This window comes from Melopsittacus undulatus, chromosome 1 (assembly GCF_012275295.1).
Source record: "Melopsittacus undulatus isolate bMelUnd1 chromosome 1, bMelUnd1.mat.Z, whole genome shotgun sequence".
Lineage (NCBI taxonomy): Eukaryota > Metazoa > Chordata > Aves > Psittaciformes > Psittaculidae > Melopsittacus > Melopsittacus undulatus.
In genome coordinates, this window is record NC_047527.1 from 114432908 (window position 1) to 114457609 (window position 24702).

General features: G+C 40.3%; 1 protein-coding gene across 9 annotated transcripts in view; it reads left to right on the forward strand.

The window, feature by feature from the left end:
* Positions 1-24702, forward strand: part of ABI1 (abl interactor 1) — a 79487-nt gene that overhangs the window by 17935 nt on the left and 36850 nt on the right. For all 9 annotated transcript variants that reach the window (XM_005152977.4, XM_005152979.4, XM_031052421.2 and 6 more), the window contains exon 2: positions 5333-5500. In XM_005152977.4, coding sequence (XP_005153034.1) covers positions 5333-5500 — 168 coding nt within the window. The remainder of the gene's footprint in view (positions 1-5332; positions 5501-24702) is intronic.

Below are 24702 nucleotides of genomic sequence, written 5' to 3' on the forward strand. Positions count from 1 at the left end.
GTAGGTAACACCAGGCCTAGTATAGCTCTGTGGATATTGGGAAACACTCAGTGCATCATCCCCCTTGAAGTAGGTGCTACTCTAATGCATTGCAGAGAGGATTTCTTCAGTTAGATTGCTGTATTGCCTGAGCACACTAAAACTGTTCTAGGAGACAGCTGACACATCTGATTGATATTCTGTCCTTACCTGGATGGCATACATAGTCTAAGCAATATATACATATGATATATATCCCTTAAGGCTGTATCTGTGATGAGAGAAACCCTGAATGCTCCCTGCTGAGCACTTGCTAGTAATAACCACAGACTGTTTAAATCTCCTTGAATGGCTTTCAGGTAGGTAGTTGGCTCCTGAAAGTTCTTCAGAATGTAGAAAGTTGAGGCGCTTGCTGCTGTGACTTGCCAGTTTGACTTTCTTCTCTCATTTATTACTGATATTCTGATATAATAACTATGAATGGCCAAAAAAATCTACCGTAGTGCAATGTTTACGAAGTCTTAACAAGCTTCAAGAGCTGAGGATATGGGGGAACCTGTATCCATGGGCTGTTCTGTTATTTCAGTTATTTGCAACTATCTCTTGATTTACAGTTTCTGGTGTTCACTGTAAATTTTGGCTCAGTAGGTAAATGTTATCTGGTGTGTATGGCATATTTAAACCTTTGAAACATTGCTGCAGCTTGGTTGTGGAATACTTGTTCTAAGCTGAACGTACATTGTGAATAGTTTAGAAATGCCCAAGCCTTTTGCTGTTAGCATTCAGAAGTAACAAATAAACCCTTATGACCAGCTTTGAGTTATTAAAAGCCTTATCTGATCAGTGAAGTAGCAACTTCAAACTCATAGATGCATCCAGGAGATGCTTTAGAGAGGTTTGAGTGCTCCTGTTTTGAGTGGGGAAGTCACTCTGCAGAAATAGATTCCTTTCTCCTTGGAGCATCCCCAGCTCGTTCTCAGGGAGGTTAAATACTGATACCTAGGAATCTCTGAGCCACAGCCTGAATATATGTCTTCCCCATTCCATAAAAATACTTCCAATTTGCTTGAAAAATGAGGTGCTGTAGTTTGTAACTTTTTTTAGTAAATTTCATTCCCAAGTTTGTTGGGACCATATCTCTGAACACCTTAGTGAATGAAGAGCACTTTGAAACCTTGACTGTAGTGTCTGTCTTGCCAGGAAGTACAGATTCTGTAAATGTCAAAGATGGATAAATGACAGCATGAACAAAAGAGAATAAAAATGGGTGTATTGATGATTTTAGCATAGTTGCATTCTGTGAATGCTGATACACAACAGAGTGCTGAATTCATGTGGTGACTGGTTGCAGTAATCCTAATTTGCTTGCTACTCAATTGATGAATGGTGGGAGTATTTTTTAAAAAAAGACAAGCTGCAAACCTAAACAATTATCTTGTGCTTACTTGTGAAGCAAACACAATTGTAGTGCACTGTTGAGTTCTTTAAATGCGCATGAATGATAACAGCAAAGGCATATAAATCTGGATGTAAAGCTGCTCCTGTAGCTTGATTGCTGAGAGTGATCTAGCCCTTGAACAGAATGCCAAGCATCTGAACAAGTATGGGGCACTGAATAATTAACAGCTTTGTTTAGCTTAGTGATTATTGGTCTGCTTTAGGGCAGCACTCTATTAGTAGTTTATCCTGGATGAGTTTTTATGTGCTTGACTTTGCAGATATTCCAGCAGCTGAGAATGCAAAATGTGAAGCAACACATGCCACATACTGAGGAGGCAAATTAACTTCTTTCTGCTGTGATTTTTGGGAAGAAGCTTGTACATGTAGTTGTGTACTGTGTGAACTAGAAGATAGTGGGAATTAGCTGAGAGAGAGAAAGCTGGATGGTTTGCACACTGCACAGACACTGATGTGGGGATGTGTCTATGTGGGTGGTAGTTTCGAGATGAGAAATAAAAATTGACTGTGTGACTTGTAAAGATCAGCTGCCAAGTGATGGACAGGTTCCTCGTTATTTGAACTTCATCTGCCACTGAACTGAAAAACAGTAAATAAGCTCCTACTCATTTTTACTGTGGCAATTGCTTAGTTGCAGAATCAGTTTTAACTTGACTATAGTAGTTGTGTGAACTCTTAAGGAAGCTTTATGATACACATTTGCATTTCACAAAAATATGTGGTATGCAAGGTGGAATGCCATGCAGTTTTAGCTGTCTCTTTATGTATCTGCTTGGATTCTAGGAGGGGTTTTCCTGGCATGTTTTTTTTTTTTTCTTTTTTTCTTTGGTATTAAACCTAGTTATGTGAAAGTGAGCTCACACAGCAATTTTGCCATAGTAAAATGACTTTGTTAAGGGTGAACTGGGGGTATAGGTGGGATCTTACTTTAAGAGGGGAAACTTGAAAAGCAGTTATGTTCTGCACATATAGATTATTCACTTTGCTACTAAAGGACACTCGGACTTTCATTTTATCAAGGACAGCTGGACAAACAGCAGTATCTTAGAAACTTTTAATATGAGTTCATAAAGTAACTATTAGGAAAACAAGTCATTTGACAGCCTTTGTATTGTATTGTCTGTGAATAGTTAACTAGTGCAGATGTATTATACTTTACTCTCTGAAGGCAGGCAAAGTATCTGAAAGCATGGCAACATGTGCATTATCTTCTACACTGCTTTTAGTCTTTGCCTAACGAGGTAGATAAAAGAAAACAGTTGAAGAACACTGGAAATTCCAGATCCCTCCTGTTGCTGCCATATAGCTCTTGGCTTCTCCCTCTTCATTTCCCCTTTTGCTGGCTGTGAACCATGTAGCTTATATTTTACCAATGCCAGCAGTTCTAATTAAAAAATGCAGAAGATTGTATATCAAGCTAGTTCTAATCCAAACTGTTAAACTGCAAACTGAAACTGCCTGAATTATCTGCAAAGCTTGAAAATATTTCTACTCTAATTATGCTAGGCCATGGAATATGTTCTGCATTAACAATGATGAGCATGTAATCCTGCTGCCAAGCAAGTCATTTGAGCAAATAACTAAAATGTTGGATGCCTAAGCAAATGAGGACAAGACATTTGATCAATAAATCATTAGAGATGAAAAAAAACTATACACTGAAGTTTTCTCATGTGACAGCATTTGGTAACTGAGTGCTGTGGATTGGTAACCTGTTAGCGTTTAGTCTAGCATTATTTAGTTGAAATTTCATATGAAGAAAACTGCTTGGCTAAAGGCTACAGATCTACATGAGTGTATATAGAGTTGTTTGACTGCCACCTTATTGGCTGTGTCTGTTTCATTAAACTTTTTATTTTAGGTATCACTGTACCTGCTACCTGTATTTTCATCATTGTCCAGGACGGTAGAAGTTGTTTCTTTAGGCTGTGGCTCAGCAGGACAGTGTGTTTAAAGGTACTACTAGTGATGGTTTGAAGTTAAAAATGCCTCTTTGGAAAGACAGGGTGCTTTGGGTAAACTTGCTTCTTGAGCCTTTAATAGTTGTTTTACAGATCCTTCACCACGAAAGTTTGTTTTCGAGAGAAGCAATGTGGCATTTTTGAATGTTTTCTGACAGCTAGAAATGTCAATAGCTAGAAATGCCAAGACTCTTTAGGTGAAAGGTAATTTTTTTTTTTTTTTTTGCATTTGGAAATACTAAAAACTGGAGTTCTGTGTAGTGTGGCCTTAGTACACACAGTAGGTGGTTTATGTTTCAGCAACAGATTGCACTGTTCCTGCTGCTTCGCACTGTAGAAGGCATCTGTATGTGAATCCATTTGAAGGATGGCATTAACCAAGTGTTTTAGTAAGTGTCAAAACACTGCTAGGAATGTTAATCATTACGAACAAACTTACTGGATTGGGAGGGAATTCACCCTTGTTTTAAAAAATGTTTAAAAGTAGCCTAGTATAGCCTGTCATACAGTATTTAGGTTGCACTGCAACTTTATAATATATATGAACAGCTTGCCTTCTGGTTTGCTCCTTGAAGAGAGACAAGGATTCTTTATTAGCTATTGCATCTTTTCATACTTTAATTTAGAGTCAGATTTAACACCTGTGGATGTTAAACTAAAATATTGATGTGAAGACATGAGAGGCAGGACTTAAGAATGAATGAGTGCATGGAAACTGGAAAACACAGGGCTTGGTTGAATGCAAACAATTTCTTTTGTTTCATGCTTAATATTTTAACTGTTGTGTACAATGTGTGTTGAGTGTCATTCAAAGAAATCGATAAAAATAGAAGTCTAGTTGGAAGGGGCTAGTAATATGAACCTTTCCTTATGGTTGTTGAGATCAACTGACTAGCCTACAGATAAATGAGGAAGAAACTATGCTAACACTGAGTCACTGTGTGTATTGCACATCTTTCCATATGCAGTGCATCTTTCATATGAAGGGAAAAGAGTTCTGGATAGCTGCAGTTTACAAGTTGGGTAACCGATGAAGTACATGGCCTCCACTGCCAGCTCCCAAGGTGTGATACAGGGAGAACCTCAGAGTGGGGGCGTGTGTGCCTTTTTCAGGTAGAGATCGTGTTGGTTCACCCCATGCTGCCAGTGAGAAAGATTTAGTTGTGCTGTGTGATTCAAGTCATGTAAGCAGTTGCTGATGTTGGGCAATAACCTGCCCCCTGACTTAGGGAATAGTGCCTCAGGGAATGGCACAGACCTTACCTTAGCAAGTGGGTGATCCTTTTCTTATATTTTTGCACTTTGGGATGACGTTGTGCTCTTTCCTTACAGCTCAAAATACCTGTGTCTTATCAGTCGATGATGAGCTCTGTCAGCTGTCAAGGAAGGCTTAAGCTTTTGTGTGAAGAGGGATAATTTCACAAATACTCCTGTATGCAGCAGCCCTCTGTGTATACCATCCTGATGCTCTACTTACTCTGCTTCTGAACTGTGGCCAGCAGTAATAGCCAGCATAGCTGGAGGGTTGGCTTTGTAGGTAGCATGTGCAGTAGGGGACATCCAACTGTGGGAAAATATTTGTCTCTTTAGCTGGCTTTGGCTGTGTGACCTCATAAGAGACAGCAGAAGCTGCATTTCAGTGTTCCTGGGGAATTGGAGGCTTTTCGGGAAATGAAGGATTAGACAGGCTTTAGAAATGCAACTCCAACAAATCATGATAGTGTTGTTTTTTCTACTGAATGAATTTTTTCTTGGCATGTAATTTTGTTATGGTTAAATTCTTTATCTGCTCCTTATTATTGAGAATTTTTAAAATGCAGATGTAGATAGAATACTTTGCACAGTCAGATTTTCTTGATTACAGATTCTTCTAAATATAGGTTGTGTTTTTTGTTCCTGGCCTTATGTAAACGTCTTGTTCTTTTGCTTTACAGGCTCCAGATAAAAGGAAAGCATTGGAAGAGACCAAAGCCTACACAACTCAGTCTTTAGCCAGTGTTGCTTATCAGATCAATGCACTGGCCAACAATGTATTACAACTGCTGGACATCCAAGCATCCCAGCTACGGAGGATGGAGTCCTCCATCAACCATATCTCCCAGGTAATCTTTCTCTCTTTGTTTCTAAGAGGACTGACAACATTGGAGCAGGTGTTATCTTGTCTCTTACATTGCTGAGTTGGATGGTTTATGTTGACTTCTTTGGATTCTCTGAGTAGCATTACAGAGGATGGTAAGGCTTTATTTTTTTTTTCTTTTAAGACTGTTGGAACCACTTTGTGACAGAGGTCATGACTGAAATGAAACAGTGCTTTTATCAAGAAGTGCTGGAATTGTATTTGTTTTAAAGCAGGAGCTAATTAAAATTCCCAGATCTGAAGCTGCAGTTGAGGGAGGAGTAGAGAGGAGGATTCTGTTCCAGAAGGAAATCCATTTAGAAGTACCCTATGAGTGATGGTACTTTAACATTGTAACATATGCAGCAATCTCATTTGTTTTCATACCCCTGCAGGATGTAATGTCATGAGCTGTGTGGAGAGGGAGAGGTGTTCATATGTTGCCACTACCTGCTCAAGCCAAACTTTCCGAGCCAAGGCAGTTGGATGAGTGAGCTGACCTGACTTGTACAGTTACTGCAGTGTTGCTGGAGTTGATGCATGGAGGACATGGAAATAGACAATGGGAAAGAACAGGCCTGTCCCTGTGAGTGGCAGTCTGTATTTCCTTAGCTGAAGCTTCACCCTGGCTAGCTGTTGTTGAGGGGAGGCAGCTGAGGCATCTACCTTGCATTGTACCTGATCTATCACTAGTCTGATTGTATGGGAATTCAGCCAAAACTGTAAGTGTGCTGTGTTTAACCTGGAAGCAGTTATTGCATAATGAGGGGTTTGCTATATTAGTGCCCGGGAAGGGAAGGACATGATCCACTTTGTTACCTCACCCTTACATTGCTGTTCTGAAGTGGGCTTTGGTGAGGTTTTTGAGGGACCAGTGTCCACTCTGTCGTATGCTCCTACTGAAATTCAGTTGAATCTTTGTTGGGCTTTCTGTTTGATGCTTGGCTGAGACATTTAATGAACAAATCTTAAATGATTCAACCTAAAAATTTTCTTCAGTGCAGCCAGTGAATTTAAAACCTTTGGTGGTCAGCCAGTACCCTGTTAGTGGCACACCTGGGACCTAATACTTCAAAGAAAGTGTTTCTTGTAGCCTCTGCTGTTTATCTCCACTTGGACCATGCTAACCTCTGTTTACTGTTCTTTTAGAGTAATTGTTGTTTCTAAAAATCTTTGTTAAATGGCAGCACAGTCGTTCACTGAAAGCATGTCAGCAGGGAGAGGATTCCAGTGCATGCGGAAAGGCCATCCTAGTAACAGACCTTTCTAAAAGGCTTGTCAAGTTAGCAAGTGCTAGGAACTACAGTGTCAAAAGCTGCATTAAGTATTTAAAAAGTATCTGCCACTGAAACAGGAAAGTAGGAGGAGGTACAAGTGCTGTAGATAACTTTCTTGTTTTATTAAGTATTCAGAGACTTCTTAATGCTAGTATTACGATGACCTCTGAAGAAATTACTGTATAAAGGACTGAACCTGCAGACTCGGGAAAACACTGGATGTGCTTTAATATTGAGCACATCTTTTCTTAGGCGTTTCAGAGCTACAGTGTGTGTGTAGCAACGATTGCTAAATTCTCATTGGCCCACTGATATGACTAACCATGGAAAAAGCCAAAATGTTTGATAGTAGCACAAAAGGTGTTAACCCTCTGTACTGTTTGCTGCTTGAATTGGAGGCGCTATGCTATTGAGTCACCTGGTACATGAACTGTTTGCTAAAGACTGTGAACAATCAGTGCTTTGTAGAGCTTTTGAGGAGTGTTTAACAAGGTCACTTGCGTGTAGTTTCTGTCCTGGTTGGTCTGTCCTGAAACTAATCCTTGCTTATAAATGAACCTCTGCAGACTAATTTTGTAGAATTAAACTGGATACAGATAATGCATGCATACCAGCTCAGCTATTTGCTTTGAAATGTTTCTGCTCAGATACTTCAACTGCTTATCTTAAATCTGTTGTGCAGTTGCTCTGATAGACTGTTTCTAAATTCTCTGGTCTCCAGAGTGTCTTTCTCATGCTTGTATCAGTCATGAGTATTTTTATGCTATTAAAGTATGGGAATGAATATATTCTCAAAGTGAAATTCTTCCTATTAAAGTATTGTGTAGGAGCACAGATCTGAGGCATTGCTAGTCTATGATTCAATTCTGGGTTTTGTGACATAAATATTTTTGGAATAAGGTACGGTTTGATAGGGTTTTTTTGTTAAATTGATGCACGGATAGACTCCACAACTAGATAAAGTTGTAAAGTAGGTATGCTTTTATTCAGTGCTGAGGTGCATGGGGATAGCTCCTTCCAAGCATGCACCCCTCAGGGTTGTTCCCCTTTACATTTATTCTTTTAAGGTATACATAGACATGAGGTTGCTCAATTTGCTATACATATTTAGTATCTATCCCTGTTTCGTATTATAATGAGCCGGAAGGTCCTTTGCACCTGCGCAGTGCCCCCTCTGGTCATGGGCAGGGGTTTCAGGATGAAGTAAATGAGTCTTCCTCTTGTGGATAGGGGTCTTCAAGATGAAGTAAATGAGTCTTCCTCTTCTTAAACTTTACATCTTTTAACCTTCAGACATGGCCTTAGGGTTTGGTCGGTTCCCAGTCTGCTTCTGCCCTGCTTCTCCCCTGCTTCTCAGTAGGACCAAACACCTGTGTTTTTGTCATGATCTTAGGGCTTGGTCGACCAGTCTGCCTCTCCCCGGCTTATTAGCAGGACCAATCATCTGCTTTTGTCAGTAGAACTAGCATCTGCTTCTCCCCCTCCAGCAGTAATCAATGCCTTGGCAAGATGGCAATGGCAGGTACTTAGGACAGACAATACTTTTGTTTAAGCAACGGAATTCCTTTAACCCCCTTGTACAATTTCTCTGTATTACCCCCTGTACATTGGTTACCCATGTATCAAAAACACCTTTCTTCTTTCTATGGAAGAAAGTCCTATGGATCCTGTTCTGGCCTTCAGGCAGTTTCTGGTCCCCTACTGCATTTCAGTTCTCCATGTGCATTTTCCAGAATGTCTGTAGGCTGAATGGCTGGATAGCTAATCTTCATTAGTAGCCACTCGGGTACTTTTTCTAGCTACGTGCCTCCTTCATTGGAAAAAGCACTCATGAAAAGTTAGGTGATGGAGTGTTGTGTTGAAGTCTTGTTGCTAGAATTTAATTTTACAGAGGGAAAGTTTGCTTGCTTTTATAGGAAAAAAATTAATTCAACTTTGGCTAGTTGAGAGCAAACAGGGGTTTCACATGAGTAGTCACACTGGGGTGAGAGAATGCTGTTCTGAGCAGATGGAGGCAGTGAACAGCTCCAGGAATAGTTTTCACATAGCAACTAAAGCAAAAGCATGCCTAGCTGCATCTGTATTTCCGTAGTCGTAGTTGTCTTTCAGCTGTAATGTGCGGGTCTGGAGTGACCTACCACATAATTATTTACTATATCTAATACACAGAGCTGTGCACATACAGCTCTCAGCTCTTTGTTTGAAACCCTTGATACTGACTTTGAGCCTTGTTAAGCTGACTTGACTTACCAAGCTGCTCTGATACGGCAGAGGAGAGACTTGTTCATCATCCTGGTGAAGTTTGCAAACCCTTCATGTATGCTCATTGGTTAGGCAAGAACTGGATGGAAGAAAGGGGGGGTGGGAAAGAGGTCAGTTCTATCCTCTGGATCAGTGTGAATATCAAGGCTTCACTAAAGGCATTAAGGTTAGCAAATGTGATGCCCATCTATACAAGAAGAGCTGGAAGGAAGATCCAGGGATCCAGACTGCAGGCCTGTCAGTGATCTTGATGCAGGGGAGGTTATGGAACGGGTCATCCTAACTGCCATCATGCATTGTGTACAGGACAACCAAGTGATCAGGCTCAGTCAGCATGGGTTTATGAAAGGTAGGTCCTGCTTGAGGGAAAGGCTGTGGATCTTGTCTACCTAGACTTTAGTAAAAACTTTGACACTATTTCCCACAGCATTCTTCTGGAGAAACTAGCTGCTCATGGCTTGGACAGGTGTTCCCTTTGCTAGTTCAAAACTGGGTGGATGTCTGGGCCCAAAAAGTGATGGCAAATGGAGTTCAGGTCCCTTGTTGCAAGGAAGCCATTGAGGTGCTTGAGCAGGTCCAGAGAAGGGTACTGAAGCTGGTGAAGGGCCGTGTTACGAGAAGTCTCTGGGGGAACCGGGGTTGTTCAGCTGGAGGAAAGGAGACTCAGGGGAGACATTATCACTCTCTACAACAGCCTGAAAGGAGGCTAGAGCAAGGTTGGTGTTGGTCTCTTTTTCCAAGTAATAGGGCAAGAGGAAATGGCCTGAAGCTGTGTCAAGGGAGGTTTAGGAAAAACATTAGGAAAAATTTTTTCACTGAAAGAGTTATCCAGCATTGGAACAGGCTTCTTGGGGAAATGGTGGAGTCATCATCCCTGGAGGTATTTAAAAGATGGTAGAAGTGATGCTTAGGGACATGATTTAATGGTAACTTGGCAGTGCTGGGTTAATGCTTGGACTCAACATTATAGGTCTTCTCCAACCTAAACAATTCTGATGCTATATATATATATATCCCTGTATGAATGCATGGCTTGGGCAGTGATAGGGGACAGGAGAAGTTGAGGGTCAGCCTCCTGTGGAAGACACCAGGAAGGACCTTGGACTTTGAGGTAGAGAAGGAATTAAGACCTTAACGTGTTCAGTGTATGATATTCCTTGTTGTTGAAACTTTGGTTCATTCGTGCCATTCTTCCATGATTTCCTGAGCCAGTGAGTTAATTCTTTAAAAAATAAAATTAAAAATCCTCCTGTATCTCTCCATTCTGAAAATTGGTGTCTTTTAGTAGAGGAGTTAATAATTCATAGCTTGAATATTTGACAACGGAAAACTGCTTCTCTAGAAATTTGGACCTGTGTTCTTTTCCTCTTTTGATTAACTGTTTCTTGGTTGTTCTACTCTCTTCCCCTCCTCCTCTTGGAAACGATAGCTGAATTAAACATGCACTTTCGGATTAATTTTTTGCTGTTTCACTTTCACAAACTTGAAAAATGAAGATGCGGCAGCCAGATTTGTCAGAGGAGGGAGAGGTTGACAGGGACGTTCTTGTTTACTGTGTCAAAAATGAAAAATGCAACAGATCAGTGCTCACATTTATGTTGGAGTAGCTGCAGTACTGGGTGTAGCAACTAGTCCTTTTTCCCTGGACATAAACAGTTTTTAAATAGCTCAGTATTTAAATACATGCCTCTTGAAGCATGAAGCAATAGACTTCTTTTTAAGAAATGATGATTTGCACCAGGAAGCACTGCACCCCTTAAAACATACAGTGTTAAGATTTTCTTCTGCATCTGAAGCTCTCCTCTAATGTGAAATAGGGACTATTACAAAACTTCCGGGGGGGGGGGGGGGGAAGTGCATCTTTTGTCACCATTAAACGTTAGAAGCATTTAGAACTTAAAAAAAAATATCCCTGAATTAGTTTAGAAGTCTTACCTGTCAACATCCATGTCTAATTCATTCCATGCATAATTCAAATACTGCATGCAAGCAGGAAGCTGTATGCCTTCTGTTTCGATGGTGTGGTTGTCTTAAAGTCAGAGCATGAATGTAGATACACACGTGATACCTTTTCTCATAGGACTTCTGAATCTTAGAGCTGTAGCCTGTGTTGAATCACATCTACACACTATACCCATCCCCAAATACTGAGGCCTTTTCCATTAGGTGAGCAACCAGTCAGGACTGATGTGGGTTAGGTTTCAGAGAAGCTCTACTGAAGATGCTCTGGGGCTTGAAGGGGTGAGCTACTTAACAGCAAGTTGAGAAGAGTAACTGGTGTTTGATGCCAGTGATGAAGAGCGTAAGAGTTACATGCTCAGCAGGTTTCTGATGTTTGAAGAGGCATATGGTAGTGTGGGGATTTTTCATCTTCAATTTGTGGGAAAGAGCTTTCTCTGGATGTGCACATCTGTTCTTTATATTAATGTGATAACTGCATTCATGGATTATGGTACATGATCACAACACAGTTCACATTCATGGTTAAGAGCCATAATGTAGAAAGAGGATAGGAAATGTGAGAAATCATCTGCTGATGAATGTGGGTGGTCATGCCTAGGACCATGAGTAATTATGTACTTTTGTACACTTATGGGTAGGTAACAAAAGACCTCTCCATATCCTCTTGGTGATGACTGTGCTTCTAAGAGACGGCTGTCCAACTACTTTTATCCTGAAGTTGCTTCTTTAAATAGAAGAGGCTGCTTAAAACTCTGATCTTGTTCTCTGACATGCTGGACGAAAGGACTGTTAACTGGAAAGAAAATTAGTCAGAAGTAGCACATGGTTGATGGCTGCTAATAAGCAGGGCCGGTACTGGAGCCCACACTGTTCATGTTTTCTGAAGACCATTCAGGACATAAAGCATGTCCTCAGCAAATCTGGGGATAACCCTAAATTAGGAAAGGTGATTCATATGCTGCATAGCAGAGCTTCAGTGCAGAGGAACCTTGATAAACTTGAAGATTGAGCCAGCAAAAACCTTGGGAAACTGGGCAAGGTACGAGGCCTTACACCTGAGGTGGAATAAAACCCCATGCATTTGTATGTGCTGGAAGGTGACTGTGTTAGTAGCCATCCTGCTGAAAAGGAGTTGGTGTGATGGCAGATGCTGTGCTGAACAGGAGCAAACAACACAAGGCCATCTGAGTAACCATAATGTTACAACAAGGCTGTGTTGGGAAAAGTGTGACTGGCAGATGAAGGGCAGTGATTATCAGCTCTGCAGTGATGAGTCTTCACCAGCAGTGCTGTCATCAAGGGGGGTGTGTGTGTCACCCCTGCCATGTTCAGGGGTGTTCTAGGAAAATTGGAGATAGTTAGCAGAGAAAGACACTGAGGTATTAATGGGCATGGAGCATGCAGGTAGCTAGGAGAGGTTGAGGTATCTGCTTGTTTAGTCTGACAAAGAAGCAGCGAAGTGGCGACATTAATGATAGCCCACAAATAGTTAAGCCTGTCTCTTTAAGACTGTTTTTGCAGTTAGTCTTTCTATTGATAGTGACAGTGTAAGGTTGAAGAGTTAGCCACAAGTTGAAGCTCTGCAGGGTAGTGAATGAAATTGGGAAAATCCTTTTTATTTTGGAGTGTGGTGCAGCACTGGAACTGATTACCCTCTAGCATCACTCTTCTTGGTGTTACACCGTAGTAGCTGGATATATCCTAAAAGCTGACTTTGTATCCTTGCAAGGTACATTGTAAACTATAGGAACTATATGGTGAGAGGGAGATAGTTATAAAGGGGAGAAACTCACTCCATGTCTGCAGATCTTTGTGTAAGGCTCGCTTTTTTTTTATACAAACTTTCCTTTCCACTTGTCCAACAGTGTGAAGAGACCAAGTGTTTCTGCATGAGCTAGAGCATCATCTAATGTTGTATGCATTAGAAAGGTTGTGTTTTCTCTTTAGTTCTCTTGGACTGTCCTTGCTTGTCAGTAGACACAAATACTCTAAATATGGAAAGGAAACTTGCACCTTTTGTTTAGCTTAACTATGCCTTGGGTGATGTTCCCTCTCCTAGTAATGTGCTGACATTTATCTCTGTGGCCTTTGCTTTGCATCCTGTTCTTCCTGTACTCTCTGTGATAGAGGTCAAGGTTCCAAGAAGTTGTCCTGTGCTTGCTCTGGTTATCTGTCTCCTTAGGAGAGTTGTTAATTTTGTGCATGTCAGCTTCTACATGATAGGTATGCATTGCTCAGAATGTAGTATAATGTGTAAAGATTGCCTTGTCAGCTGTTGGGAAATTCTCTTCATGACCACAAATGAATACACATGGGATCTGTCTATAAAGCCTGTACAGTTTAGCTGATGCAGTAAAAAAAATTAGTTATGTACACCTATGAGAGAGCAACCACAACTGTCAGCCTTGCTGTGATGGGGAAGGGCAGTTGCTTTGATGGAGAAGAAGAAACTGAGCCAGAAACTTTTGTTTCCTGTTGTTCTCTCCGCCTTCCTCTCCCTTTTCTTTTAATGTGAATACAGCATTTGAACATGGTTTTGGGGAATGGGGAAGTTGCTAATGTTAATAGTCATTGACTGTAATGAATTACTTCATATGCTGATTCCTATTCCACAGTCTGGTAGACAGGCAGTCTGAATGGTAGTTTTCAATGTGTTTTAGACCATTAAAACTGCCTTTCTGCTGAATGGGTATTTGGCCATAAGCTCTGGATACCTCATTAAATACTAAATTAAGAGGCCTTATGCAGCTTCATTGTTTGTTTTTTTTTTTTAAATCAAAGCCAAAAATTTCAGGGCTGTGAACATTACTTTGAAAGGCCTTTTTGATAATATTGTGCAAAAAATGAGTCAAGAGTGTTGGTGCAGTCTTTCTTTTTTTAATGAAAAACTCTCATATCTGGAAGATATACCACATAAATGAAATGCGTCACTGACCAGCTGTAAAGCCACATATTAGACTTTTCAGCATCTTTTTTTTCTTTTTCAGATACATCTGATTAGATTGTTGCCTGAAATTAATTTTCCTTCTATTTCATCAGTTTTCACATATCAATAGCTCCTGTTTTACACTGAATTGAGGTTTTATCTCTGTTGGTGTTCCAGTCACATAAGGGCAAAGCAAAAAGGAAGTACAGCGTATGATGTGATGGATATAAGAATGTTTTGTCTAACACAACAGCAGGTAACCAGCTACCAAAGCATTAGGTTGCTCACTATCTGTACTATGCAGTGCAGCTCTTTGGGATGTTGGTTTTCATGGTAGCTGCATAGTGTTATGCTAGAGCTGACCATATTTGGGGAAAAGGAGGGAAAAAGCAACTGCAAGAAGCTTACTGTGGAGAAGATAAGTCTTGGTTGTCCTGCATTGCTGAAACTACACCTCTTCATAATTTGTCACTCCAGCACATGAGCACATGTGGCTGGAGTTCTTGTCCTGTTCAAAAGGGAGCTGCTTAGTGTTTTCTGCTGGCTAGTTTTATGGGGCACATAAATGCTTGGTTAATGTTGATCTGCAGATGGAAAACCAAGAATTGATGAATATGTTTTGTAAGCCAGCAGTAACATTCTACCACTTTCTATACTGCTGCTGGTTTGCCTTTATGCGTTTTACTAGCAGCCTTTTGGGACCTATTGCTGTCTGTTATGCATGTCTTGTAAAAGCCCCCTTGCAGGTTATATACATACCCAGTGAACAAACTCTTTCATTAGTTTATGGGAAGTGTATGAATGACTTAACCACCTCTTCTAAGCTGGGACAGCTTCTGTTGTTTTATTGTAACTTTGAAAAAGAGTTTATGAAGTGTGGAAATCTATCTAGCTTTGTTAACCGCAGTGAAAACTTGTCATGTGACTGCTGTGCTCCTGCATATGTCCCTTCCCCAACATCACCTGGGACAGTATAATCTCTGCATCACAGGGGCAGTCGCAGAGCACAAGGTGAAAACTCTTCTCTTTATTGTAATGGAAAAAAGCATGTGTGAAATTGTATTAACTCATGCAATTTATGGCTAATCACCTAACAAGAAATAGGTGGTCATGAATATAATTTTTTCAGAACTACTTATTCCAACAGAGAATGTTGGTTCTTAACTGACCCTGCTGCTAGTGCTGTCACAGAAAGGGTATAGTGGTGGGAATGTTAGTTTGCTTGGTAAGAGCTGCACTCTGTGTAGGGGTTTTCTTTTTTGAGAAAAATCAGAACGTGTTTTGGAGTAGTACAGTTAGAGTGACAACTAGTGGAGGCCATTCCAGCCATTCCCATTTGGAATGTTGGCTGTACATGTTGAAGTAAACACCATTAAAGTATGTCTGCCTCTTCCTGAATTTCAGAAAATAGGTAAAAAAAAGCTGTTGCTTTCCATTCTAATGTTCATTCCTGGTTCCAGCAAATAGTTATTTAATAATTTTGCCTAATACTGCGCTTAGTTATATCTTAGGGGCGTGAATATGTAAGTAGTACATGACCATAGCATCATGTTTCCTTCCTCTTTGAGAATTTGCTAGACAGCTATGACTCGTTTCCTGAACACAGCCTCACATGAATGCTAATGTACAGTGGTTCTGTAGCTTCACCTTTTTTTGCCTAAAAGAATTTAGTTTTCCCTCTCAGTGAGTCCCTGTGATTGTTATTTACAATGGATCCATCAGTACAGTTCAGTGTGGTGCCACACTGGGGTTGAGGCATAGTTTGTTATTTCTTTAACTAGCTTCTCTGTTCCTTTCTGCAAGAGAAAAATAATATCTTGTCAACCTGATCTTGTCATGCTATTTCAAATTCCTGTATGTGGCAAAACCAGGAGCAACAAGGGTATAATTAAAAGCTATCAAGCTTCTATACAAAGTAAGAACAAGTAGGATGGGGACCTTAGATTTAAAATGGGTCGTGATGGAAATAATAAAATGTATCAGTGCTTCAGGAAAGGTCAGTTGGACCATCTTTTGGAAATACAAGAATAAGGAAATACTGAGTAATGACTATAAAGCTTGATATGATCATAGTTCTGCTTTCTTGTCAAACTCAGTATTATATGGGATTGATTTTTCTTCTTTTTAAGTCATATTTTTGAACTGTGTTCAAAACTAGGCTGTATAAGGTTGCAGGATAAGCCTTGAAATCACAAATCAACCTTTAGCTGACTGGAAAGGGGATAAATGTAATCTTTTGATAAGCTGATCCTTTTTTGTTCATTTATAGGATTTTTCTTACGTGTGTTAAGTATTGGGCAAGATGCAGCAATGGCCAGATGTACTATAGGACTAAGAGATGAGCTGTACTGTGTGTAAGTCTTGTCTCCTAAACCGGGCTGGAAGAGGTGTTACTGACGTTCTTGAGCAGTGAACATATTTTTCCTCTCTAATAGCTGATAAGTAATGTATGGCAAGCTACTAACATGCCAGTTCACATGGACTATTTCTCTTTATTAGAAGCAATTCAAGTACTACTTAAACCTGTTTTTTTTTAAATTTTTTTTTTAAACCCCAACATTTAGCTTGAAATTGTGCAGTTGATCTGCATGTGTGTCTTGGCAGATGAAACATGGCATTTCGGAGTGGATGAGTGGTAGAAACATTTTATTCTAGTGCTCCAGCTCAGGGTACTTTTTGCCTATGGTGGTGATGTGCGAAATACTGAAATAAATGAGGACAGGCTCCATTTGGAAGGTGAAACCTGTAAGTCATACCACAAGTGTGCTATCTTCATGTAGTTGTGGGTCATTAAGGTAAAGAGAGAAGTCCAGTCAAGTGGTCTGAAACATATTAGACTCTCAGCTATCTAATCTCTTAACCTGTGCCACTGTGTTTGGATTTAGTTTCCTCATCCATCCTAAATCTTATGTTAAGAGGCAGCACTGACAGGGTTATAAGCCTGTAAGCTGCTAGCAGCTAGACCATGCTTTATTTTATTCCTCTTTGCCTGCTGAGGATGGTCTGTCACCACTTATGTATCAGTGTTTTAGTCTCCTCCTGAATTGGTGTATAATTATCTGTTTCAGTGCTATATGAATGGTGTTCATCCATGTGACATATAGACATGTCTGTTAGTGTCTTATTTTGACAGTAGCATGAGAACTGACCACAGAAGTGCTTATAATTTATATATTACAGTTTTGAAGCATCCTTAATGTAGTGGTAGCATTTGGTGCTACTCTGATATCTGGATGCTAAAATCAGAGTACAAGTTCTGGGGGTGTTCATGGTGTTTTGGCTAAATTAATATGGCTTTCCCTTTTCCTAGTACAGGCTGAGGCACGTGAACTAATAATGAAACTTCAGGAAGTGGGGGGATGGTTTCTGTAAGCTCTCACTGGGAGAAATGCAAGTTCAGTTGCTTGGGTTAAACGTTCTTCCTGCAGTGCAGCCTGCCTCTTAGCTGGCAGATAGACTGTCAAGCTTCAATGCAAGTTAACTTTCTTCTTTCTAGACCTGGGAGCCAAAGGAGCTCTGTGGGACCACAGCTCCAAGTTACTTGCATCTTATTTTCAACTCAGCATCTTCATGAAACTGTATTTTCTCTGGGCTGCATTAAATGTGTAGTCCTTTGGTCAAAGCAGAAACTTTTCAGAGATGGTCTCTCCTAGTTGCTGGCTGAATTACTTGGAATAAATGTATTTAACATATTTCTTCTTTTGGAAATAATTTGAAAAACTGTTTTTTAAAGACTCTTTTCCACATGAAATTTTTGCTGGAAATAAGATTGAGAGAATGTCATTATTGGATAATGACAGGTCACCTTGTTCAGTAATGTTTAAAAGCATCAGCTGATCAGTAGAAACAAAATAAAGCTGTGATGGCGTGGTTTGTTTTTTATTTTCTTATTTTGCCTTTTTTCTTTTTGTAAATGCGATTTTAGAAAGCAGAGGTTGTGCAAACAATTGCATGACTTAAGCAAACATCCTGGAAAAACAGATTGTGAGCTGTCTGCAGATCTTATTCAAATAAAGATACTTTTCCTGTGTGCTCTCCCTTTCCTGCCCATTTGCCTAGATTTCTTCATTGTGGTAGTTCTTAAAACAAATGCATGGTTGTTGATTACATTAGCTATATACTTATGGGAGTAAACACTCTGTCTGTATTGCTGAATGGATATACACAAATCCAAAAAGCACATTGACCTCACTGAGGAAAAACAAGCTTTACCAAAGCAGTGGAGAGGAGGCAGGCCACAGAAGTTTGAACAGCTGTCTTTGTAATCCATTAAATTGTGTCCTGACATACATCTTTATCACTCTGGGAGGCATTTTACTCCTCACCAACACTGCTCTCTCTGATGAAGGTAGCTGTAGCAATATACTGATCCCAGACACTTCCCTGTGCAGTCCAAGTCTAGTAACTCTTCACTGTGTGTTTAGCTGTTCACAGTTGCACAGGTCAGTGGGCAGTCGTGCAAGAGTCATGGTGGTTCAGAGGCTTGTAATCCACCGTGGTGTTTAGAAGAGCATCTTTACCAAGGCATCAGTATCCCTACCTCAGCTTTAAACATTTGTCAATATTTGTGTAGTGTATACAGAACTTTTGCCTAAATTGACATTAAGAGATGGCCAGTCTCATGGATGTTTTGTTGGTTTGTTTGTTTGTTGGTTTGTGGGTTTTTTTAATTTTTTTTTATTTTTTTTTCCCCCTGCCATTCTTCTGTGCCAGTGTTTTGCTCTCTGCCTCTTACCCTGGATATGTGGGATTAAGTATCCTGGATGCAAGGTCTAGAAAACTATAGACCTCTGCCTACTTCTTTCTATGGGCTTCTTTGTGTGTGTCACCCCCAATGGCTTATGCTCCTCTCTAAGCATTTGTAATCAAGTTTAATCATTATGCTAATAGCTGCACAGTGGAAATGTCTAATTTCTGAACACATGATCAGTGCGACTAATGAATTTACTGCAATGGTAATGGGATAATGCATTCAGCAGAAGGAACATAGTGATGTCCTCTCTGTGCCTACGCACAAGACTTCTCTTCCTGACTTACACTGCCTTTCAGCTTGTCATCAGGCTGGAGCATTTGTGTTCAAGTGCACTTTCACAGGATGGAGCCAAAAACTCGCTGTTGGGTGCATGCACATACAAGTCTGAGGTGGCCCTGGAGGAGGGTTGCCTGCTGGCATGATTTCTTCTTGGGCCAGTGTCTTCTGCCAGAGTGCTTGGCTTTAGCCTGGAGAAGTTTTGGCTGGAGAAGGCTGTGGCTCACTACAGACTAAGTGCTGCTAGGACTGTTGAGGCCGTGTGAATGTTCTCCGCAGATATATTTGCAGTATTTCATATCAGTCAGTCATGGCCGAGAATAGGAGGCTAAGGGAAATCCATTTACAGAAACAATGTGCAACTTCCTGTTCTAGTTGTGTGTGGAAATTGAAATGGCAGTGGACAAGTAGAGCAGCCTTAGCAGTTCCATCTCTGCCCTGTCCCTTCCTCCCCACCCTGTTAAATGGGTAAATGTCATACATGCTTGCAATTTCGTTGTCTGTCTTCTGCTTTTACTTAATATATCCCAAATCGCACGAAGTCTGTATGACTCAGTCCAAAATAGTAACACAGTCTTAGGAAATGTCTGAGGGAGGTTTTGTTAACTTTTTTCTTTTTTTTTCCTAGAATATCTTAATAGGCTTCCTTGTGCAATGCTGTGGAAACCGGGATTTTCAGAAGTTTGAGTGAAGTTTGTGATGCTCATAAGCTTGTCCTCTGTACCTTTACAAGAGATAGCTGGTTAATGAAGGGGGTTTGAGTAAAGGGGGACTGTGTGGAGAGAGAGTTGAACTATCTTGTTCTTTGTTTTCGAAAACAAAAGTGAGGAGTTTGTCAGATCCTAGTTAAAAGTGACTATTAAAGAGACAAGGAACAGCTCTATAAAAATACACAAAAGGTAGTAGTATGGATAGTAAGTTAATCGCAGAGCGGAATAATTATGTTGAAAACTTTGCAGGGGGATCTATAGTGACCAAGGTTTGCTCCTGCTATCTTATTTTACTGATAAGACTCACTGGCAATGGGGATAATAGGAAAAACCTGGCCATTGCTGGTTTATTCTCCTGTGTGTTGTAACACGGTTGTTTGCCATAGAGACTTGCTTGCTTGAAAAGCAGCAGATATCCTACTAGATTATATCACTGCCATCAAGTGAGATACAGTCAAAGCAATACAGAAACAACATGGTGCCTTGGATGGTTTGTAATCAAAACTATGTTGGCAGGTGGCTAAAGGATACTTCATGTCATTTCCACATATACTGTCCATATGTTATGTGTTAAGATGGCAGTCTGTCCCAGGATTATCAGTCTTAGGCACCTCATAGAACCTCTATTTATGTGGAAAAGGGGATGCTTGGGAGAGGAATTAGTTGTGTGTATGTGTGGCTTTTGCTTGTGTTTTTTGTTGGTTTAGGGTGGGTTCTTGGTTTGTGGTTTTAAGAAAAGCATGTGCCTAAATATTATTTCAGAAATTTCTCAAAGATAGGTTTTATGTTGGAGTTTTATTGTTCTTTAGCATAATGATTATTTTGAGATGTGCAATAAATCCTCTATCCCAACCATGTAACATAACCTTTCTTGTTGGAAAATATTTTATTTTTGCTAGTAGAGGTGATAAATTAAGAACTAAAGAGGTGATAAATTAAAGCTCAGGCTACGTTAGCTTGTTTCTTTCAGTGTGTTGTGTTCTGCCACCAACCTCAACCCCAGCTTGAGATGCCAAGTTACAACTAAGTGTGAGGGGTTTGGCTTTGGGGTTTTTCTGTTCAGGCGTGAGCATTCTGGCTTGTCAGTCTTCCAGCTTTTGCAGTTCCTTACCTCAGACAAACTTGAAGAAAGTTCAGACTTATTCTGCTGAGTTTATTTTTTTTCATGGGCTTTTTTTAGATTGTTTCCTTTTCAGCCACCTGCAGTGCTCTTTGCAATTGCACATGTTCATCTCCTACAATGTTGCTTTTTTTGGCACACAAAATACTTTTCATTTGACTTACAATTTTGTTCTACTCCCATGGTGGTTCTTTAGTGAGTCCAAACTACTGAAGAAGCTGTTTAATTTTTCCTTTATGTCCCTGTGCTTTCCTTAAGTCAAGAATATATTCAGATTTGTATGTTTTGTTTAGTTCTAGGCAAGTGCATTGCTTCCAGTAAGGAAAAGAGGACTCATTCAGCCACTTTAAAATGCTGAAACGCTCATGTGGGAGCTTGCATAAGCATATTTTGTTTCTTCTATTTATTTTTTTTAATGAGCCTACTCTTGCATGCATATCTTGAGGAATACCCCAAAAGGATTTTAAAATTACTAAAATCTAATTTCAGGTACTGAAATACACTCACACATACAGTTGGGATTTTGACTTTGCATAATCAAAAGCATTTATCTGCTTTTTGTGCTTTTAAAGACTGAATTTGAATGCAGTGTGTTATGACTGCACATCCCAAATGTTGTTCTGTCAGAATCAATCAGTAGGATTGTACACTTGAAACACTTCTGTTCTGAAGTGTCTTCTATTTTAAAGACTGTTTTTAATCAGCAGATTTTTGCATTTCTAGCTTGTGTTCAAATATAATTAATAAGTCTTTGGTTTGATTTAGATAGTTTTTAACTCTGGAAACTTGTATTAGCTATGCAGTTGGTGTTAGCTAATCATGGAAATGCCTACTCAGTTCACTGTGTAGAACATGTTACAGCTCACTAGAGGAACAGGGGTATGACCTTGGTAGTTACCTTATCGGAATCCTGTTTTAGTGAAGGGAAGATAAAGAGGGCAGAGGGAGGACTGAATAAGAGAACTGTCCTTCAAAAAGGTGTTTGTCATACAGCACGAAGCTCAAGTAGATGGTTAGTAATCGTTAATGTGCCACGTGCTGTGGTTTTGATCTGATGCAGAGCTGAGTCTGTACTTCCTGTTGTACAATAGTTGTGAAGTGGTGGTGTGTAGTGTTCAGCCACAGCTGAATCTCCAGTAAGTACTGGAAAGCATAATCTAGAGCGACTGTGGATTTTGTGTTAGAATAAGAATGACACCATGGAAGCTACTTCTCTCTCTGCTCCCAGCTTTTGATGCTGAAAAGCCACAGATTTTAGGAGGCAAGTAGAAGATAATTACAAATAATTTCCCTATCTCACCTTCTCTGTGTCCTCCCACAGAGATCTACATTAGTGCTGCTTTTTTTTTCCCCCAACCTGTTTGTTATACTCACACTCTTGAAGGGGGCATTGAACTAACACTTGAATTTGAAAGACCAAAAAAAAGCTAGGATGCAGAAAATCATGTTGTAGTCCCCAGGAGCATGTACCAGAGTTCACTGGAGGGCTTGCTTTTGTAATGTTCACAAGTTATTTTTTGTTGAAGTGAATATATGTTTGGTTTGCACAAACAGTTAAAATTGACAATAGGGTTTGCCAAAGCACAAGAACTCATTTATGCATTTTCACTAACAAAAACACTGGTGGAAGCTGTTCTACAGAGAGATTTTTGGGTTTCCCTGTCACTGTGTTTCACTGGGCTCAGGGCAGGCAGCTGTGGCCTATACCTGTGCCCACCTATATTCTGTCTGTTCCCAAAGCTGCTGCAGGTGGGCAGCTCCAAGAAGCTGGCCCAAGCAGTGAAGTGACTAGCTTGGTGTAGCACAGGAAGTCTGGCAGAGCCAAGAATAGAACTTCAATCTGCCATTTTCTAGGCTCTTGCTCCCAGCCACAGACCCATCCCACCCCTTCCCTCCAGTCGGCTGATGTCCCAGCAGATGCCTCCTGCACATGGGGCCAGCTGCTTCTGCAGCACTGTCTGATCTCCATACTCCAGATGTTTGACGTTCCATTTCCCCCATACTTATGTGAACTTCAGTAAAGTGCTTCTGGCATTTTGCCAATGCAACGTGGAGGGGGAAGGACTGTTGTCTTAACTGTTTTCTTTCCATAATGAGAGCCTTTGTAGAGCTGCTAAAAATCTCTTCCTCCATAGGACTTAAACTCCATGTGCTTTCAGTTGCCATCTGTCTGTCTTCCTTCCCACATCCCTCTCCCTGTTCCTAAAGATGCTCCTGCAGAGATATCCCCTCCTTATGCTCTGTGTTGACATCATCTTCCTTTCAGTTGAGGAAGGTGGAGGGTGAGGGTGTGATGAGATACCCTTGTATTTCTCCATAGATGCTGCTTGTTTATAGAGCCTGATTCTGTGAAGTGGCATTTCAAAAGTGACACTTGTTTCTTTCTGCTGCCCCATTTTATGTTCTCAGTGTCTTGCATGAATGTGTTCTAAAGTAGCTGTTGGAGAATAAAGTGAAAAGCCTCTTTCCTTCTGTCCTATTTGAAGGAAGAAAGTGTGTCCTCCATAGCAGTCCTCCCATTTCCAATTGGCACCAGGAAAAAAAGGCATGAACTCAAGCCGGGCTCTCAGATGAGTGGGCTGGTTTCTTTGCTCTGATTCTTGTCCTAGAATATCATGTACCCGCTCCAAGCCCTTCTGGTCAGTACTTGCCTCTTGTCCCCTTTCTGCTCAGTTTCTCCAGCAGAATGTGTGACTAGATTTGCCAAGACGGTACTCTGAAAAGCAGCTTTATAAATAACCCTTTAGCTGAACAGACCTCTCTTCCCTCTCCTTTTCAATGCTGCTGTATAGGTGTATGCATATGTGGCACTTCACAGACTGTGTTTTGGAAACTGGTGGTCTCTGAGTCAAATTCTCAGTGGATCCTAGACTAACTTTTGGAGGAAAGGCTTTCAGTTTCCTAACAGCAAGAGGGCTAAAGGTGAGGCTCTTTGTCTGTGGCCAGTAAGCTTTAAATCTGTTTCTCTAGCTGGTTTTTTTTTTTCAGCTTTTGGATTTTAATGAGGCTTATCAATATCCCTTCCCCCTCCCCCTTTTTTTTTTTTTTACATACAAGCATTTTAGCACTTGCAAGCCCATGTTCTTTCAGAAATCAATTTTTTTTAAAGCATACCTTGCATGGAAATTGGTTGGTGCAGCTTAAGAAAGATAGTTCTGAAGCAGGACATGCTGTAGATTGTTTGCAGTACTGATTCACATTCTGTGTTTATGAACAATACAGCAAGCAAATTGTCCCTGGTAAATGGGATGCCTATGGTATACATCCTGGAAAAAAACTTACATAAAGGTAGAAAATATCTTCAGACCTTTGCTGAAATCTGGTGTGCCTTATGCTGATGGTGATTGCAAGTTGAATCTGAGAAAATCTGTGAGTGGATAGAAAGAAAAATACTTGAATTCTTAAATCAAGGGCTATGCCATAGGATTAAAGTGGCATATAACCTGTGTTCAGGCATAATTGATGAAATCTGGTGGTGAACTGTCAAAATAAAACACTGCCAACAAGTTTTCAACCCTCTTGATATTAGGTGATTATTAGTAAAATACACTGTTAGCATTATGTTTTATATATATTAAAATTATATATTGCTCATATACAAATAGGTAAATTCACACATTTTATATATATGTTTTATCTGTGGAAACAAGACTTAGTTTATTCTCTCTGGTGCCTTTCCCTGTCTGATAGCAAGCATATTACATACTGCAAGTTGCTCTGTGTGTGTTGTTGACCTTAGTTCATTGTGTTAATCTGAAAAAGCTCTTCATTGTGAACCCTCTCTTCAGGAAAAGGAAGGTGACGTATCAGATTACATGGGACATCTGGCTCCCATAGCCTTTTACCTTAAGAGGCCTGGATTTACAAGGACTTCAGGAGATGAAGCTTTCTGGAGAGCCTGT